Source organism: Artemia sp. Qi Xiang Cuo, chromosome 21, assembly GCF_049724085.1.
Source record: "Artemia sp. Qi Xiang Cuo chromosome 21, ASM4972408v1, whole genome shotgun sequence".
NCBI classification, from domain to species: Eukaryota; Metazoa; Arthropoda; class Branchiopoda; order Anostraca; family Artemiidae; genus Artemia; species Artemia sp. Qi Xiang Cuo.
The window spans coordinates 36,059,859-36,080,370 of NC_142814.1; the positions used below are offsets into that span (position 1 = coordinate 36,059,859).

The 20,512-nt window shown below is 35.6% G+C and overlaps 1 protein-coding gene across 1 annotated transcript in view; it reads left to right on the forward strand.

The window, feature by feature from the left end:
- LOC148939495 (uncharacterized) overlaps positions 1 to 17,535 on the forward strand; it is a 34,456-nt gene extending 16,921 nt beyond the window's left edge. Inside the window, exons 2-4 of the mRNA XM_089106996.1 lie at positions 4,467 to 4,527; positions 8,628 to 8,737; positions 17,109 to 17,535. Coding sequence (XP_088963122.1) covers positions 4,467 to 4,527; positions 8,628 to 8,737; positions 17,109 to 17,381 — 444 coding nt within the window. The 3' untranslated portion in view covers positions 17,382 to 17,535. The remainder of the gene's footprint in view (positions 1 to 4,466; positions 4,528 to 8,627; positions 8,738 to 17,108) is intronic.
- Positions 17,536 to 20,512: the final 2,977 nt, after the last annotated feature.

A 20,512-nucleotide genomic window follows, 5' to 3' on the forward strand; every position in this document is an offset into this window, starting at 1 on the left:
GACGCCCTCATTCTATGTTTTTTCTGTTTTTCACTGTTTTTTAAAATACATTTGTCAATTTATTCAATTATTAGTGCCCTTGTCACGTCCCCCCCCAAGATTTTGCTCCAGATTCACCTGGATTATTCACTTCTTCTTGAAATATAATATGTAGAAATTAAATATTAAGAATAGGAAAAGTACTAAGCAATTTTAAAGTCTGAAACGTAAATTAAATCATGCGAGATACCTAACTGAAAGTGAGTAGAAATTACCACAAATTTATGTGATGTTGTAACACCCTTCAGACAGTCCAAGAAGACGGGGTGTTACTTGAATCTTCTGGAAAATAAATTTAATTAAAATGTATCTTTTATTGGTTTTCTATACGTTTGACAGAAATAGATTTACAAGAAAGAAAACATCAAAATACATTACAAAGTTAAACTTGAAACGAACAGTAGCTAACAAAAAATACAATTTACTGCAACCACCCTCAACTAAGCACCCTCCTAGGCAAGGGCACAGTTTGGTATGGACCAGGGGGGACTTCCCCCTCCAAACCTTAGTTTGTCCCCCAGCTTAAATTTTGCGTCTTCAAAAATCTTGCCCAAACTAAGATGTGCCTCTATAATGCAAGCATCCACAGAAACAGATCAATTTTCTTTAGTATACCTTTGGCTTTATGGTATTGCATGGCTCATTTTTCATTTTTCACTAGGTCATTTTCACTTGACTTGAGGAAATTGGCTCCAAACTTGCCCCCTCCAACCCCAAAGATTTTAGCGAAATTACGCATCTGCTCCTGGGCTTAGACCGGATCTAAAAAAAAAATACACCAATAAGTTTGTTCTTTCCCTCCAATCATAACGCCCAAAAGCCATTGCAGCATTCTTATTTCAACAAATTGTCACCTGTCTGCTTTTCTCCTGTAATACATCTATGATTCTTCTGTTTCCAAGTCGGTTATTTGCATAAATTGGGTTGGAACTTCAAATCTGTTCTGCCTAAATAGTTTTCTTGAAGGTACGATAAAATACGGTCTAGAGTCACGCGGGTGCAAATGAATTTCAAATTGCAATTGGTTTTTCTCCAAATTCTGTCGCCTAAACTGCATTTAAAGATTTCAGCTACATAGTATCCACCGCTGATCAACTTTATCTAACTTTATGAAAATTTGGTTGTGTTTATTCGGCTTTTAATTACCTACGAATATTAATTGTTCTATTGCATACTTTCGCCACAATTTGTAGAACCCATGTTCACTTTATATGGTTTTCATCAAAACGCTGATTACTCAAAAGCCCCGTTTATTGTTATGCGTCTTAGTGCGAAGCATAAAACAGCTCGTGGTAACGAACTGTATGTTAGGAACGACCCAGCTCAATAGTAATCGAAACTCTAAAAAACGGAATATTGATACTAATAGATATATCAAATCTTATCCATCAAAGGTTACGACCCTGAGAAAATTTGCCCTTTTTTGAAGAAAGGGGTAACACCCATTAAAAGTCATAGAATCTTAATGATTCTAAAATCACACCATCAGATTCAGCGCATTGGAGAACCCTACTATAAAGGCTCCGTGCTCGTATCTACAAAAATGTGGATTTTGTTTTGCCAGAAGCAAAATCAAGGATGCGTGTTTAATTGGGTTTTTTTTTCCAGGGGTGATTGTATCAAACCAGTGGTCTTAAAATATAGGGAGAGGGCTCATTCGAACGGTAATAAAAAGTTCTAGTGCTCCTTTTAAGTGACCAAAAAGATTGGAGGGTAACTTGGCCCTCTCCCATGCCTATTTTTCTTCAAAATTATCTACTCAAAATTTTGAGATAGCCATTTGTTCAGTATAGTGAAAGATCAAATAATTGTGTCTTTAGGTGTAAAATGACCCCCCCCCCCACTGTCCATGGGGATAAGCTTGTAAAGTATGAAATTTGCCATTGTTTACGGATAGTATTTGCTATTGAGAAGTATAAAGACATTTTTGTCGGGGGGGGGGTTATGCTTCGGGTGGATTTCTGTGGGGAAAATCTTCCTTAGGGAGGGAAATTTCCGGGGGTTGAATATTCCAGGGGATATGTTACACTGGGGGATTTGACAGAATTATTATGCGAAATTCTTTTTAATTTCCTTACATTCTCTTTGCCAAATGTTTCATGTGGAGATGTTCCCAGGGGAATTATCCAGGGGCTTTTTTCCGCGTGTTTTGTTTTTTAAGAAATAATTTTCCGAGCAAAAAAAAGTGTCTTTCTAAAATATTAAAACTAAAAAAAAAGAAGATAAATTTGATGACTATTAGTACCAAAATTGAAGACTTAAAGTAAATTAATTCCCATAAGGCAACAATCATTATCGTTTTTGTTTCTTTTAAGTTTAAACAGCATTTCAATAATTTTATTTTCTTTCTAAAAATGGACAACTGTTTGAAATATATTCAATTCGGTTCAAGTGCAAATTACACTCCAGCCTCTTATGGGGTAGCAAAATAGAAATTATCTGCGGTAGAATTTGTTAATTCTATATTTGTCTCAATTATTCGTTATGATTTCATTTCGTTTCAAGTTTGATATCTTATTTGTTTGTAAGGCAAATTTGCGCCCGTTTTCAAGTTTGCTGTTTATTTTTTGAAGTAATTAACATAGTAATTCTATATAATATTTTTTCCCGCTTTTTCCCGCTTTTACGGCCTTTTTCCCGCTTTTACAACAGCCCTTTTTCCCGCTTTTACTAAAAATGTAATGCAGAATTAGTTGACACTAATTAATAATAGAAATGTGGCAGTAGTAGTCATGGTGGGATTAGTCAAGGCAAGTTTAGTTGCAAAAGGAATACTTGCGGCAGGAGAAGAGATCGTAGGAGTAGCCATCGTGGAAGCCATTTCTGAAAAGATATAAAAAAGAGTGTTCAGGGCTGGTATAATGGCGGCAGAAGAAGTCACGGCACATGCAGTCTTGCTTGCATCCAGTAAGGGTGTCAGGACTAGTCTGGTAGGACTAGACGTCAAACGAGAATTCGTGTCAGGGGTGGTTCTTGTCAGATTAGCAATTGTAATAGCAGTTAGAACAGGGGCTGTCGGGTTTGATTAGCCGCGGTAAGAATTTACATTGAAGTTTGGTATGATAAGAGTAGTCGTAGTGGCAGTAATCATGGCAAGAGCAGTCAGTCCCAAGTAGTAGCAGTAGTAATAAAGCTTAACGCATGCTGTAAATCTTAATATTAAATTCGTAGGTGGGACACTTTCTACGAAGTTAAATTTTCAAAAATGAAAACTCTAACTTCATGCAATGATCTATTGATAGTTAAGTTTAAATATTTTGGACCTGTCTCGAAATAATCATTGGATGATTAGGAGTTGATAGAGATCTCATATGGAAAGTGGGGAGAAAGGGACTCGAACCTAAGGCCTCTCACACTTAGGACGCTGAGAGCATAAACACTAAATTTATTGCGTGATTCTGGTTGAAGACTTTGCTTTAAAAATTCAACGGTACAGAAACTTGCTTGATTGATTAGCTTTTTTAACTGAAAACAACCTTTCAGCAATTGAAAACAACGAAATGCCAGTGGTTTAGATACAAATATATGAAACAGCTTCCTCATATTGTGGAAGTCAATCGTCCAAGAAAAAAACGAAAGAATTATCATGCAAATGTTTAGATGATATGAAATGAGGATAAGCAACACCTTACATTAGACCTTAGTTCCTCTAGTCCCTCCAGAGGCGCACAGGGCGTCAGTGAGTAGCCTTCAATCTTCCCTCAAGTGGGCCACTGCGTAGACTTCCTCACGAGCGAGCGTATGAGTCCGGATCTCGTCGTTGCAGACATTGTCTCTCCAGCTGATCCTTAAGATCCGACGAAGACACCTAATTTCAAAGACGGTAAGATGTTTTTCCTGTCCCGTGGTTAGCTTTAGGCATTTTATGGATGAACTGAGAACAGGCAAATCATTGCTCTGGAACAGTCTGAGTTTCAGCTTCTGTGAGTATACCATGGATTTCCAAACTGATAGAAGCCTCTGAAATGCTTTGTTGACTAGGGGTATTCTAAGGAGTAATTCTTTTCAGTGGCCACTAGAAGTTATTTTCCTGCCTAAACACTTGAAGTCTGTCACTTGTTCGATGGCTTTATCTCCTAATTTGATCTTCGTGCGTGAACTGCTAACTGCCATTCTTGAACACAAACAAACCAGCGCCTATTTAAAACCAATGTAGTCAATTTACCTTCAATTTGGATTTGCTGCTTGAATTTATAATTTCTGTTTTGACAAGGAAAATAATGGACTTTATTTGCGGTTGTGAAAAGACGACAAAATACCAATATGATGTATATGTTGCTCAAATCCAACACCCACCATGTCGACAAAAAATAAAACCAAATGGAAAAATTTCTTGTATCGACAGAAATCATTGAGCTTTCTTTGTCCAGAGAATATGTGGTTGTTTCATAGTTGCTATAGCTTAATAATTATATATTTTTTTTCAGGTGAACGTCAAATTCTACTACCTAATCAGTGTCCTGTCCTTACTTATGCAGTTCATTCAAGGTATGTTGCTGATTTTGCTTTGTTAAATTAAGTCGTTCTTAACTTAGGTACCATCCACAAAGAGGCAGAGATTATCTACTTATCTAATTGGGTAGCATCCGCAAATATTGACCCCGAAAACAGCTTCGGGACGCCGTATAGCGGGTGCTTGAGTCCAAGCGAACATTTTTCATTACGTGGTCAGTAGGTTTCGCTAAATATTTCACTATTTCGGTAATTCTACAATGCTAATTCACAGAGCTAGAAGAAATTCTTTTTGTTTTGTTTTTTTGCAATTTTTTTTTCGGGGGGGGGGGGTATATGGGCTTTGAATTTTTCTTGGATAAAAGAGCACGAATATTTTTCTCCGGTCCTTAAAAAAATAGTATACATAACAAGTCATTTTGTAAATAGTACAAATTTAAATAAACTTTCCCAAAATTAGTGTACTACATATTAATATTATTGTAAAACTGACATCACAAAAATGTTTTTTTTTCAAAAAATCACAAAAGCCCGTAATTACACTAAAACTTTGCTATGATAATAAGTGCAATTCATAAATCCAGAAAGTTATAACTTTCACTACATTACCTGCTGCAAATATTTATGTCCTGTTACCTGTTGCAAATCTTGATAAAAATGATAAAATTTGGTAGATGTTCTCCACTTAACAATTTTCTAATTCAATTCCAATGTGATCGACCTGGTTTTTAGTTGCAAAGCACGTTTTGACCAATGCGGCACGTCAAAGAAATAAACATATTTATTTGTCAACATCCAACCAGGATCACAGTTGGTTAAAGAAAATAACTGATGTATAGCCCAAACACTGAAAATCCCTCCCCCACGGCCCAAGACTAATTTTAAATCTTACTTTTTGGTGTTTGATCCTTAAGAAATGAAGGGAAGACTGAAAAGTCGAGATACTGTTTCAGCAATGTAGCCAAAAAAAGCGTATATGTGCAGCTTCGAAAAGTGTAGATAGCAATAAAAATAACAATTCGAAAAAGCATACTAACATTAAATATGTAGTTACATAATTTTTGTTTGATGCGGATTCAAGACAGGTAGTTGCCATTGTTTTATGTATCATTTGTATAATTATAATTATACATATACATATAATATAATTATATATAATTATAAGTATATTGTATAATTATATTATATAAATATAATAATTATAATTATAAGTATACATATAATTATAAGTATAATTATGCGAAATAGTCGGTCACACTTTTAATGAAACTGCGCCAGTGATATATTGTTATGTAAAGTTTATTGGCGTATTTGTTGTTGCAGTCGAATTTCTTATTACTCTAGCTTTGCAGTTGGAATTCGAATTTAAAACTTCAATCTCGAAAGGGAAAGTCCTTTTTGAAATTAAAAAGTTTCAGTTAAAAGAAAATAGAAACAAGTATGTTTCCCACATTTATTTTATATCAAAATTAGCGTTAATCACTTTCAAATTTTTTATGGACGCTAGGGCTACCAGTTTTTTCTATACAAAAAAAAAACTTTATTATTCAACAAGAAAGTATTACATTTGAGAGTTTTGCCTAACGCTACTGATATTGTGCTATCAGTAAGTTAAAACGTCAATTGGCATATTTCAATATGTGTAGACAGACGCTCTTGGGAAATATAGTGGGGCTGATTTTATTGCGCTTCATTTATAATCGGTAATTAAAAAAAATAATAATGACGGGATCATCTATAATTTTTGAAAAAGATTTACTTGAGCTTTTTATTTCGACCGATTGACTCATCTTCCAACTTTCTATGACCATCTGTCTTATAACAATTACTTTTTTAATGTGATATACGGGTTTTCTATTTCTGTAAGGTTAATTGACTTTTTGGTTACGGCCTAAGCTTGAAAGCTGCTGGACAAGTTTTTGGTAATGGGCTTTGAAAAAATTGCTTGTCCTGGCTTACGATTTTCTTACATATATTTTTGGAAAAAAACTAAAATACGGAAGAGAACTACTGAACTACTCCACTACTGAATGTATTATGTGGAATAAATCTTCGATTGAGTTTTTTTTATTTTCGAATCCTAAAATAAATAAAAAATCACTAAATTATATATTATATTGAAACCAGGCACTTTCGCAATTGGATAAATCTTCGTATTAAAATTCTACGAAAATTAGAAAAATTCCATAAGAATGGCAATATATTTTGGGAGATTCAGCCTAGTGCTCTTCCTGTATACCTGACCTCAGGGTTGTATCCAGGATTTCTTTGGAGTAAGGGGTGCTGTCCAAATGACTCCGTAGACTTTGTCTAACGGTCTCAGACTGCGTTAAGTCAGAGCTCCTAGTTCGAGAGGATACTCGGTTAATCCGTTCCTTGCGAACGAGGATGAGTCCATTAGGCATAGGCTACTACTGTATCTTTAAGGGCTTTTTTTAGTACCATATAAACAAGCAAAGTATTAATATATATTATAGATTCGTAAAGTGACCAAGAGGTTTTTTTAAGTTCAGTACAAATTTTTCCAAACCAAAGTCTAAACGATCAAGAAGCAGATTCATGAGAAAACAGAGTACAAGAAGGCTTTTCTGCGATCGGAAAATTTCCCATTTGATGCACCAAAGCACAAAATCTAGCTACGAGTATTCTGCCTCGGATAGAATACCACTGTATAACTCAAGCAAAGATTCCAATTTGCTAGCCTTAGGATCAAAAGAAAATTTTTTGTCACTGAGATGTGACAAAAAAATTTGCTGAAGTTTAAACCGTTGTTTCAGCAGTCATGGGAAGTGGTCTAGAAAATGAATAAATACAGAAGTTCTATAGCGAGCAAGCAGATAATGCTCCCTCAGATGCACGCTCCTTCCATCTCTCGGCCTTGGACGAGTCTTCTGAAGTCACAAGGAATTAGCACTCCACTTAGCTCCGTCAAAAGTAGAAGCAAAAGCAGCATTTTCTCGCATTTCGATTTTTCGGGAAAGGACAGTCTTTTCATGTCTGCAAGCGGCAGCCAAATCGCAGTTGACTGACTGAAGATTCTTACACAAGGGAAGCGTCAGCCAGGAAAGTTCTTTAGCAACTGTGACGCTACCCACAGCTCACAGTTACTGTGTTGAGCCTAATTTGTGGAACTTGAGATAGTAATGTAAGAATGGAATTAAACATGTAAAATTTCATTCAAGACTTTTAGGAAATTTTACTGAGAAAAAAGTTGCAAATAGAATTGTATCAATTCTAATGAATCAGTTCCACTCGTGCTTCGTGAATTTGGAAGGTACATACAACGTATGCATCAGTTGAGGTTTTTTAAACGAGCAAGAGTCGTCACTTTATAGTCTGCTTGTTTTTCTTTGGGGGGGGGCTCAGTGTGTTCATCCAGTCAGTAGTAAATTAAGTACTTCTAGGGGAGGACTCACAAACTGAACAGAGGCCCATGCCAATTAAGCATTAAAAATTGCTTCACCCGTCTCTATCAGAATCTGTGTCTTGGCTGGTAAATGATTTTGGATACAATGACATATGAGCCATGAGTTAACCCTTTTGCCCTTTTTGTGAAACTCTGTTGCCGTGTATACAATTTTTTTGAACAGAAATTACCTAGAATAAGAAAATAATTGCTATAAAACACTGAATAAGTTACGTCCACGGGCTAGTTTCTCATGAAGGCATAATTGAGGGGGGGGGGCTAAAATTTTCATAATTGAAATAAAAAAAAGAAGAGGTAAAAAGAATCAACAACTACCAGGCCAAATTGATTAATCCCAAAAACAAGCAAAAGAGAAAAATTAAAAAAAATTGCACTCATAGTTTAAAAATAATTTAATGAATCATCTTAAATGGCCTTTCGTCTATTTGTTGCTATGTTTCATAAGAAACAATTTATTTGTTAGTTTATTAACCTTTAATTTAAAAAAAACACAATTACAAAAACGTGAATTTCCTAATTTAGGAACTGTATATACTTGTATATAGTTCATAAAAATCTTAACAATTTTAACTAAAAAAAACAACACCGTAAGACAGGGGCTGATGGCCAAGAGGAGGGGGTGGAAAAAGGGAAGCAAGTGAAGATAGTTGGCAATAGGCCTGTAAGTTCATGTTTTTGGTAAGCAAGCATACATAATTGTTTGTTACAGGAATGCCGTTGGAGCCTGACGCGTCACAACCAAATAGAAAAGATATATCACAAATATTTCTCAGGACAGCTGCTGTCAATAATCCATATGAAGAGCTTCTTATATACCAGGTAAATATTCAAGATGTCATGGTAAATTTCTTGAAGGGCAGTGGCGTACATGCTTAAACTTGTTTAAACATCTTTCACATGTTTAAAATATACATTATGAGTATTTTCCAACCTCTTACCAAAGTTCACACATAATATTTTGTTACATGGACTACTGATATGTCGTACCCGTCAAGTCCCCGGCTTACACGGATGCGTTTTAACGCAAAATATACGTTTCTATTCCATGCACTAAATACGGTTTGTCAACTAATCCCCTATAGATTCCATGAAGGGGTTGTTAGTTTTGACAATTATTTATATTTCCTTTTTATAAGGAGACCCTAAAAACGGCATGCACCACATCAAAGCCCGGAAAATTAGACCATTGAAATAAAAATTTCTTTGCCATAGGTAGCTTTGACATGGTAGGTGCTCTGGACACTTGTGTATATTTGTTATAACCAGCTTGCCACAGCTCAAATGTCGAAAGGACGATGATGTATATTTGTTAGCTAGGGACTAAAGTCATGGTTGTTCTTTACCACCGATAAGTTGTCAGCAGTAGAGCTGTCCGATAAAAAGAAAATGAGATTGAATAGGAAGTAGAGATACATCTGATATCATGCCAGTGATTATTATACTTGGAAAGAGCACTGTAAGGAGAATGTAAGGGTATATTTTGTTCTTATCTGACTCCTGCCCTGCAATATATCTTAACCCAGTGGGTTAACTTTCTTCCGACAAATCACCAATGGCAAAGTTGTCCAAAAAATGGGATTCAGTGGAAAGTAGAGATGATCAGGTTTGTTTTCTTCTCATCTTTCAACTACAGATTGCCGGAAGCAGGAAAAAATGCAAAGGGGAAGCAGTTTTGTTCGCCTGAAACGCGTCAATGACCCAGAAAAAATGCTACTCTTAACTGTGTTCTTTACCTCAATATGGTCATACGGAAGGTGCTATACCTGAAGTTTGTTATTTCAAGACATATATCTACAATTTTTGTCATTTCCTTATTCTTTGGTTACTACTACTACTACTACTACTAGCAACAAGTCACCGCAGCACCAACTCGGCTGAGGCCAACACAGATAAGCACGCTCCTCTTCCATTCCAATATATTCAAAGCCTTCCTCTTTACACCCTCCAAGGAAGTTCCCATTTCACTTAAATCTTTCCTTGCAACATCCTCCCACCTCAATCGAGGAAAAACTGCTTTTCGTTTAGCAGTAGACGGTTCGTCGTAAAGGACAATCATTAGCAATCTGTGATTCTGCCTCCGCAGAAACGTGTACTAGTCATCACAAACTTTCATTATAGCCCTAGAAATTGGGATTGAACCACACTTTTCTTACAGCCTACTGTTTGAAATACGGTCAGTCAGTCGGATACCAAAAACAATCCATAGACAATTTCTTTGGAAAACATCAAGTAAATCTTCCTTCGTTCTTCGGAGCGCCCCTGCTTCAGAATCATACTTGACCAGTTGCATCACTGTAGATTCCATCGCAGAACTTTGCCCAAACCGTCTTTACTAATAATAATATCTAAGTAGGTGAAGCTGTCCACTTGATCGATATTTTCGTCAACCAACGTCACTTTTTCATCTTCACTTATTCTTAGGCTTACCGGCTTAGTCTTCTGAACATTAATTTTCAATCCTATTCTAGCACCCTGAACTCGCAAAACCTCTAAAAGTTCATACATTTTGCTCAAGCCTTCCCCTAGGATGTTTAAATAATTAGCATAATCAAAGTCCAGGAAAGTTTTACTTTCTCTTTTGATTCCGTGTTCTGCCATTGCCTTTGCTGTGCTCCTTAAGATAGAGTTCATCAAAGTGATCCGCATAAACGTCGATAGAACCCAACCCTGCTTAACTCCTGATTCAGTTACTAACCTTAATTCTTACCTTATGCGGAGCAGTGTTATCCTCGTGCATAACACTCATCACTTTAATGTATTTGTCTGTTATACCATACTTCTATCAGATGAATCAAATGCTTGCTCATAGTTTAAAAAACTGAGTACTAACGGTGTTTGATAACTCAGGCACTTCTCAATTAAATATCTAAGAGTGAAAACTTGGTCGACACATCCTCTACCCTTTCTAAACCCGTACTGTTCTCCTCTTAAAACTTTGTCTAAACCATCTCTATGTCTAAAAAGTATCATCTTACTAAGTAATTTGCTACCTGCGGAAACCAGGCTAATGCCTCTATAATTACCACACTCACTTTATCATCTTTCTTATGCAGAATTTTAATTGGGGTTTTCCAAAAATCGCTAGGTACTTCCCTTTCTTTAAAAAATCATATTTATAATGTTCAATAACTTTTTCTAACCTCAGAGCCACCATATTTAAGAAACTCATTTACCACAGTATCAGCACCTGGAGCCTTTTTAATCCTTTTAGTACTGTCACTAATTCTTCTTAGAACAGCTATTTCCCTAGTGAAATCACGTGATTCATAGAAGAGACCTTAGAATCTACTATTGAGATTTTATGAAGCCTAAGTTTATAAGATACTTATCATCTTAAAGATGCATAAGCCATGGACTTTGAAGATAAGCTATAATGTTAGGGAGATCCATCTAAGAAATCCTTATCAGCTGGTTGGATTTGCAGAGCTGTATTTATTTTATAGGACATATGGGAGGTTGGCCATGATTTGGGAAAAAAAGGTTTCACTACCTTTGGTTCAAAGACTGTCAAACATATTGGGATAATATACCGGGAATGTCAGAAAAAAAAGATGTCGTTATTCATGACTTAAGCGTGGGTTTCATTTCATTTGTAAATATCGAAGTATTTTTCGAGTTAAAATCTCTGGGGAGGGGGCGTAAAATATGATGAATAACGGCTGATACATATGACTTGGAAGAGTGAATATTATGACACTATTTACTAGCTTGGGTGACTTCAGGGGAATTATTTTGTTTGTTGCCATGGCCAGTTTTTTTTGTTTGTTTTTTTGTTTGTTTTTTTGTTTTTTTACAAAAAATAACAATTCATAGCATATACCAATGCGAAGCCACATTGTTTAATCTGTAATATAGTATATTTTTTGCAAATAAATTCTCGAACAAAAAAGGTATTCCAAAAAATTCAAGAGCACTATTTTCATCCCCTCTAAAACTACAAATATATTAGATTATTGATATATTATGCCCTTGGTTTTGGGTCGACTTTATGGCAATATGGAAGTAAGCTCTTCCAATTCTCTGAATCTGAGACCAATAAAATATGCAATGTAACAATCTCGAAAATCAACATATTCTCAAAAAACTAATATTTCTTTTTCAACTTAAAGCGAATTGCTTGGACTTAATATTTATGTAATTTTTACGCGTTTAGTGTATTTAAGGGTAATCTGGGTTTTGTGTTGGATACAACATTATTTTTTTCAATTTACAGTTAGATAATATGTCATATGTTTTAGTTGAGTGTTTGTCACATTCCAGATTATCATATTTTACAGTAAGCCTTTTCTTGGCATCTTTGGGACAACGACCAAGAAAATTGTTAAGAGAATTTATATTCCATGTGTTTTTCTTAATGCTAATCTTGTAAGACTCTGTATGTCACTCTGTATCTCAACATCTTAGCTTGCGTAACCAACAAGTTTGACCACTACTGTGTATTAGTGAATTGTTATAGCTGTGACGTCAGAATCTTTTAATTAGAGACATAGGGATCTATCATTCAACGAGTGAACTTAATTGACTAGTTATAGCGGTCTTAGACCAGTCTCTGTCATTTGGATACTGCTTGGATACTTGCCAGTAAGTCTGTATTTGATGAAATTCTAAATGAAAACATAAATCTCACCTGAGAGCGGATTTTATAGCTAAAGAAATATGTCGTCAGTCAGCCAGAAAACGTTTGATGATGGAATGAAGGCACTGGGAAAGAAACTGGATCTCATAATTAACCAACAAAAAGAGTTTGCTGTTACACTGTCCTCGATTCGGATGAGGTTCAGACTTTGAAAAATGAATCGAAGTATCGTGATGCGAAGATTGCTAGTCTAGAAAGCCAGCTTGAGGAGCAAAAGTCAAAGTTTGATACAATCGAAACAAAACTGCTGGAAATCGAAGTAAAAGACCAAAAACTCAACTTAATCATCTTCGGATTTCCGAAAGAGAAAAACAAACAGACAGTTCTCGCGAATGTGGCTACATTACTGAGAGCAAAAATGAAAATTACGGACAATATCCAAATATTACAGTACAACCGGGTGTCTGAGAAGTCAAATGTGCCTAGCTGTAAGCCGATCGCCCCTCTAGTTTTCGTAAAAGTGTCGACAGAAAAAGATATTCTATCAATCTTCAGTTCAATATCCCAGCTGAAAGGAACTGGGGTCCGGATTTGCACGGACTTGCCGCCCAAATTAAACTCTGTTAGAAACGAGTTACTGTCTAAGGGTAAGGATATGTGAGAGAATGGATCCGCACAACTCACACGAGTGAAACAAAAAGGGGCTAAACTCTGGCTAGAGTATAAATCGGATTCTGAGTCGCAGTGGGCAAAAGCATAAGAGATATTAAAGGGGACTAGTGTATAGATATTAGATCAATCCCGCTCTAGATTGATAATTGTTTCATTTTTGTGATTGAGAAATCTTCATTTTTTATTTTATGTGTTATTTAGGCTAGCTCGGTTCAAGTTTCTTTTGATTATTTCCACCACAATTATTTCTGTTCTACTTATACCTTCTCAACTTAGGTCTTCTTGAAGGATGATAAGCATAATTAGTTTTCATGACTCGGCCGTGGTACGGGCTCCTTATCACGCGGGCTTACTGGCGCGGGGTGGGATCTTTCGAATATTATTTATTTGACTTTGAAGTTTGCGGGTGTGGGGGGGACCGATAGATTGGTGGCTTTGGAGGGGAAACCCTTTAACCTATCTTTACTTTCTGAAACTTTTCGGTCAAAGAGAAAACAACACTTTTTCTAAAATAAAACCGTCATCGTATGTTTCTCCTGATGAAATAAACAGACTTGAAGATAATTCATTGCGAATGGGGTTTGTGAATGTACAAGGACTCATGAGTTCTATTGAAGAACTAGCAAATTTATTGCCAGCAAATCAAATTGACCTTTTGGGGATTTGTGAAACATTTATTAATGATAAGACAAATTATAATGTGAAAATCCCGGGATATAAATTCATTGATAAGAATCGACTAGTCCATGAAAAAGGTGGCCTTGGGTTATTTTTGAACGATGGAGCGCAGTTGAGCAACTGCCAGAACTGGAAAAATATAATGTTGAAAAAGTGTGTGAAATACTGGCTGTTGAATGTCGGCTTGGGACTAAAAAAATTCAAGTTTGTGTTGTGTATAAGCCCCCGTCAGCCCCAATACCATTTTTCTTAGCAATCTCTGGAGTCTTTACTAGCATCTTTGGATAATAAGGATATTGTGGTTATGGGGGATTTTAATATAAATCTACTGGAATTTAAAAAAATACCCATACAACAGAATTTACTACATTAATGACATCGAATTCCCTGATTCCTTCGTGTACAATTCCAACGCATATTGCATCGACTAGTGCAACTCTCATTGACAACATATTTTTAGCAACACCAGCCACGTCTTCACAGGTTGTTCTGACGGATTTCTCTGATCATTTTTTTTTTTATTTCTGATGTGAGATACCAGATTCATAAAATAAAATCACCATAAACAGCAACCCGGATTATTAATAAAAAAAATCTAGTATGTTTAAAGGATAAACTGAATTTAACTGATTGGTCTCCTGTATTTGATGCTGATGAAATAAACTCTGTGACGGATTATTTTTTAGAGGGATTTCATGCTGCACTTGATGAGTCGTGCCCAAGAGTAAAAAAAGAAAACAGAAATATAATCAACCCATCCAACCATGGATATCGCCAACCCTTTTGACGTCAATAAAATATAAAAACAATCTCTATAAAACTTTAATATCTTTCCCAAGTGAAGAAAATAGAAGAACCTTCAAAAACTATAAAAACCTACTTTCAAAAATAATACGTAATGCTAAAATGAAATTTTATTTCTATTCTTTTAATGAAGTAATTCCCCAAAGAAAACTTGGCAACTAATCAACTCATGTTTAAATCGATCGCGGAGGTCTTCTTCACCATCAAAAATACGGGATGCCCATGGTAATACAATTGAAAGGGAACTAGAAATGGCAAATTACATAAATTTTCATTTCGTCGGGCAGTCAATAGCTAATAAGCTCCAACATTATATGTCCCATGGGCAATGTAATTATCCTACGTACCTAGGAAGTCCTTCTGAGAATTCTATGTTTTTAACTCCGGTAACAGAGGAAGAGCTTGCTAAGGTTGGTAAGCTTTTAAAGAATGGAAATTCCCCGGGGATTGATGAGTCGCCGACCAATATTGTTAAAGCCATTTTACCTAGTATTAATAAAGTTATGTGTCATTAAATAAATCTGTCATTTAGATCAGAAACTTTTTCGGATTCTTTCAAAAAAGTGAAAGTGTTACCGCTATATAAGAGTGGTGACCGGACTAATTGCTCGAATTATAGACCCATTTCTATTCTTTTGGGCTTTTGTAAATTAATGGAGTGATGTTTTTATAATCGAATGTATAATTTTCTCTGTTCAAAACTATGGTACAATTTATTCCTGAGTGTCTGGACAAAAAATGGATCCCGGCGAGTATATTTTTGGACCTTGAGAAGGCCTTTGATTCGTTATGCCATGAAATATTGTTGTATAAATTAAACCACGGTGGGATACGAGGACCAGCGCACGATTTTATCGCATCTTACCTAAGTGGTTGCTTCCAAGTGGCTATGATCAACGACACAGTTTCGGATCCATGTCTGTTGTCAAATGTTAGTATCCCGCAAGGTTCAATCCTGGGACCACTGCTTTTTATAATATACATAAATGACCTTCCATCAGCGACAGAAAACCTTGGTCTGAATGTTCTTGTCACTGATGATACCGAATCATCACTTACTGGACATTCGGAAGAGGATCTCAATGAGAAGCTGCAAATCGTATTTTCACAACTTCTTGTATGGCTAAAAGCTAATCGTTTGTCACTAAATGCATCAAAAACTAAATTTATCATTTATAGTAGAATTGGGCAGAATACACAAGGATTTTCAACAATATTTGATCATGCCACAAATATTCAAATTCAAAGGGTAACTTCGTTCCGGTATCTGGGTGTTATTATTGATGAAAATCTGTCATATAAAGAACATTGTAATAGATTACGGGTTAAAGTTGCTCAAGGGGTTGGTATAATGCGAAGGTTTCAGCATTTTTTTCCATATGAAATCGTTGGTTCATTCCCATCTTACGTATTGTCCTCTGACCTATTTGGCAACCTTCAGATGTCATGTGAAACCGATACAAATTCTTCAAAACCTGGCTCTTCTAATTTTACAGAAATATTTACCGTCACCGTCTTCGTATCCTAATACGAATAAAACTGAAACTCTATATCTTCCAACTAATATTTTGCCTGTTTCACAGATATTCACCCTTAATTCTTTTTTATTTAAGGTAAAATATGACCGGTCGGAACTACCTACGTACTTTAATTCGAATAATTTTTTCCCTGTGCAACATGCCCATTCTTATGAAACCCGACATAAATGGAACATTCAGCACCTAAAATTGAGCACAGGGAGATCACGGTTCTCGCCATTATTTTCAATCACGGGTTCATGCTGTCTTTATCTACCGTTTATTGATTGCAGCAAATCTCTTCCAAATATAAAAAAGCCACTTCATTCTATCCTTATAAATAGTTTTAAGAATTATTAATATATTGAAAATCTGGGTACATTTGATAATATTGTTTTGTTGGATGTTTTGCCCTATGAGATGCCGGTCATCGGTTACCCTTATTCGCCCGTTGGTTTTTTTTTGGTATTTTCGGTGAATCTTTACCCGATGTCGGTGGGTTTGTGGGGTGGGAACCCGTCTATTGGTGAGTCATGGAATAACTCTTATTTATTTTTTTGTTGTCAAAAAGGTTTATTCCGATTAATGTACCGGGTTTTTGTCATTCGACCTTGTGTCTCCGGCGTTTACCCTCTATTTATGTCTATTTTGTACAGACATTTTAAAATTAAACCTTGAACCTTTTCATTAAAACATTATAATTCCTTAAGTTTTAAGTTTAAAACTTAAAACTTAATCATTCATCTATTTGTTATCTCATTTGTTAATATTCCATTAATTTATAGATTTCTTTCAACAAGCTGCTTATATAAATACTCTTTATTTTGCTTATAGATCTTTATGATTCCATAGCTTTACAGCTTTGAATAAACCATTCATTCATTCATTCATACTCCAAAAGTCATCTCCTTATAATTTTTTTCAATTAATCTTTCCTTTTTAGGATGACAGCACAGTCGGAACTAGAGACAAAAGATTTTCTAGCGGAAGAAATGGTTTTGAAAGCGACATCTTCTCCGACGGTTTTGGTCAATTTGATACCATGAAAAAACGTTTTTATGGGAAGAACGGATTCCATGATGACATTTTTAGCAACGGGTTCGGGTCCTTTGGAACAATGAAGCGCAGCTTTGGGAAACCTGGGTTTGAGTCTGATGACTTCGATCATAGATTTGGAGCATTTAGCCCGTTGAAAAGGCTGAACCAAGACAACTAGTTTATCAATTATTAGCCTACGTTATTGCAATATAATTGAAAAGTGAAATATTCTGCACTATTTACATTTGAAAACTTGCCATCACCTAATTCATTTATAATGTACTTAAATCCTTTGTAAGATTATGGAACAATATTAAATTACATTCAAATTTCAAAATTATACTAACGGTTTATAGTCAAAGTCTTTGGTAAGCCCTTGATAATAATTCTATAAGTTCGAAAATCGGTAGTAATTTTCAAGTGTTACGAAGGTTTTCAACTGAACTAGTCAACTGAAAGGTCAAATCTGAATTAGTGACTCCCATATATTAGGCCGATGCATATTATAACAAGTGGTATTCCATCAAACAGAAATGAAAACGAGCGGTGGCTTACGTGCCAGGCCTCATCAAAATTTTAAGGTTTCTACCCATAAATACCTATTTTCTTGTACAGAATGAATTTGTCTTTTTTCGAATTTTTCAGTGCTTGAAACTAACGTTATAGCTAAAAGATACTAATACACCTTTAATGATTTTAGACGATTAACCGCTTCTATAAGTTATTCCAAAATTTAGGTGAATAAATAATTAAATATGCATTTAAGGCTATTGGTCAATACGTTTTTGTACTCCAAATTCAGTTGATAATAGTATTGCATAGCCAGTCATCGGTGACCTGGTTTACCAGTGGGCTGAACGTGGATGAATTCCAGGGCTAGTCATATAGGTTGGGATACACAACCCCGCAGCTCCTTCCACAAAGCTCCCAAAACACAGCCCAAATAGGATATTACTTACTCAGCCTGTCTTTTGTTTTCCTTCTTTTCAGTCTATAGCTTCATTCTAAAGGTGTGCCTCGAAGTAAACTCCTTAATTTATTTCATTTTTTTCTGACTTCTCCATAATAATAATTTGAAGGGCTAGCTCAAACAATAGATTTCTTACTGGTTCTTTTTTGTCCTAAAAATAAATCATGCTCCATTTGTGTCTTTATACATTAACATGTCAAGTCTGTTTGTTGTTTTTCTTCTTTTTTTTTCAGAGAAAGTGCATGGTGTATTCAGACCCATGCATCCCCCTATGTGAAAGGGTTTAGATGTGAGGTACACTAAGCTCGTCAAAACCTCCCAGAAACAAGGGAACTATATAGAAAATACAGAAATACTCTCAAACTTGGAAGTAAATAGAGGAGGGGCAGACATTAAGGCCCATAGAGCACATGTCCTCCTAAGTACCAGTTGTCCTAAATACTGTCATCCGCATAGATTTCTCTATTGAGAAATTACATTTTTGGAAAACAATTTTAAAGTAAAAGTAGAGACCGAGTTTAAAACTTGAAATTAGCAAACATTACCCTGAATAGAAAGAAGCCACAGCCTCCGTTCGACCCCACTCAAACGCAATGGTTTTCTGAAAAAAATATGTACTCAAACGCAATGGTTTTCTGAAAAAAATATGTACTCGTTGAAAACATGAAAATACTGAAATTTAGCAGGTTTCTGACTATTCATTGGCTAAGTTTGTGTTGTGCTAAGTTTTCAAGTAGGTGTAAGAAATACTTCAAATTGCGAGTGGAAGATTAAGAGAGAGAATAGCCCTCCTCCTATTCATGTTATACTTTTATCGTTTCAGTTTCTAACGACATTATTTCGTGCATTATGAAAAAATTGCTCTTTTTTTCTTTCTGTTCTTTTTCCATGTGAACATATTTTATTGTATCTCTATCAAATTTAGGCTACCCTCATTTATGGGAGTTAGTTCTTTATTTTCAAGGTCAAAATTGTCATTTTGTATTTACTTGAAACAAGCCCAACATGGAAACCGGGCTATTTTTATTTTCTGTTTTTAATGGTTAGGAAATCCAGTAGGGAACGCTGCACGATAAAAAATACATAGAAAAGGAAATATCCGATTCTACACTCAATGCCGTACCCAGGATTTTTTTTCGGGGGGGGGGGGTACTCAAGGTTTTTTTTCGGGGGGGGGGGCGTTACACAAAAAAAACTAAAAAAAAACACATAAAATTTATTTATATCTATTTTTGTTACGATTTTACGAGTCAGACAAGCATTTCGGTGGGAGGGGGCAACCCCCCTACCCCCCTGGGTACGGCCTTGTCTACACTGTTAAGCTGCGCTTATTGTAGCGCAAAAAAAAGGAGACCAATTCCCAATTCTTCTGCACTTCTCAATTCCTCGCAATTCAAAAATTCTTCCCAAGACACGATTTTCTACTATAGTTTTAAATTGGGAAATTCTCAAGTCCTGGATTGTGGGGTTTTAACTATGGTAGTGGCCTTGGTCATTTATTTCCGATCTGACGTGATTATTGAGAGGTTGCAGAATATTTTAGGGAATGCTCAAAAATTTCATTTTTAGATGATAAGATATTTGACCCAGTCGATACGGTAATTCCTGTAACTAAAGAAATATGCACTTGGAATTTTCCCGAGATGTGTTACATCAAATGGTATCTTTCAAAAGCATGTTACTAGGGGGTCTTGGAAATCTATGACCTAGGTTTCAGGTATCGTAGCAACGATGCGACCCTCTTATTAATTAGAAAGCTGAAAATTCTACATATATGCGCTGAGGTTGTAGCCAAGCAATGATAATAGAGTATAGACCGAAGAGAAGTCACTGAAGACTTTCGTGTCAACAAAGAAGCGCTAGGAGTGGAGGAAAACATGTTGTATCAGTGGCACAAAGTAACGATCAGAGGGAGCGCCTCCTTTCTATCGTAACATGCCACAAATCCTTATCTTGATTTGTTTATTTGTTTAATAAACAGAACTTGTTTAATAAGCAGGATATTTATAGTAATTACACTCATTACATACAGTCAGTATACATTCATTACAAAAATTACTTGTTTAATAAACAGGTTGATCCTGAACTTGTTATGCGAACTAAGAAATTTCTAAAATTGAGTTAGTCTTATCAGCTTGATCAGAACTTCCATAAAATGTCAAAAAAAAGATTAGTACGGGGAAATAAATGTAATGTTATTGAAAGACTTGCTGGTGGTTCCAATATTTTTTTCAGTGCCCTTGGTTGCTCCAAGATGCAAACTTAACAGTCAAGCACTTGTGTTTAAGCCACAATTTTTGTTCTTAGGAAATCATAGTTGAAAGTAGAAAATTGGTCAA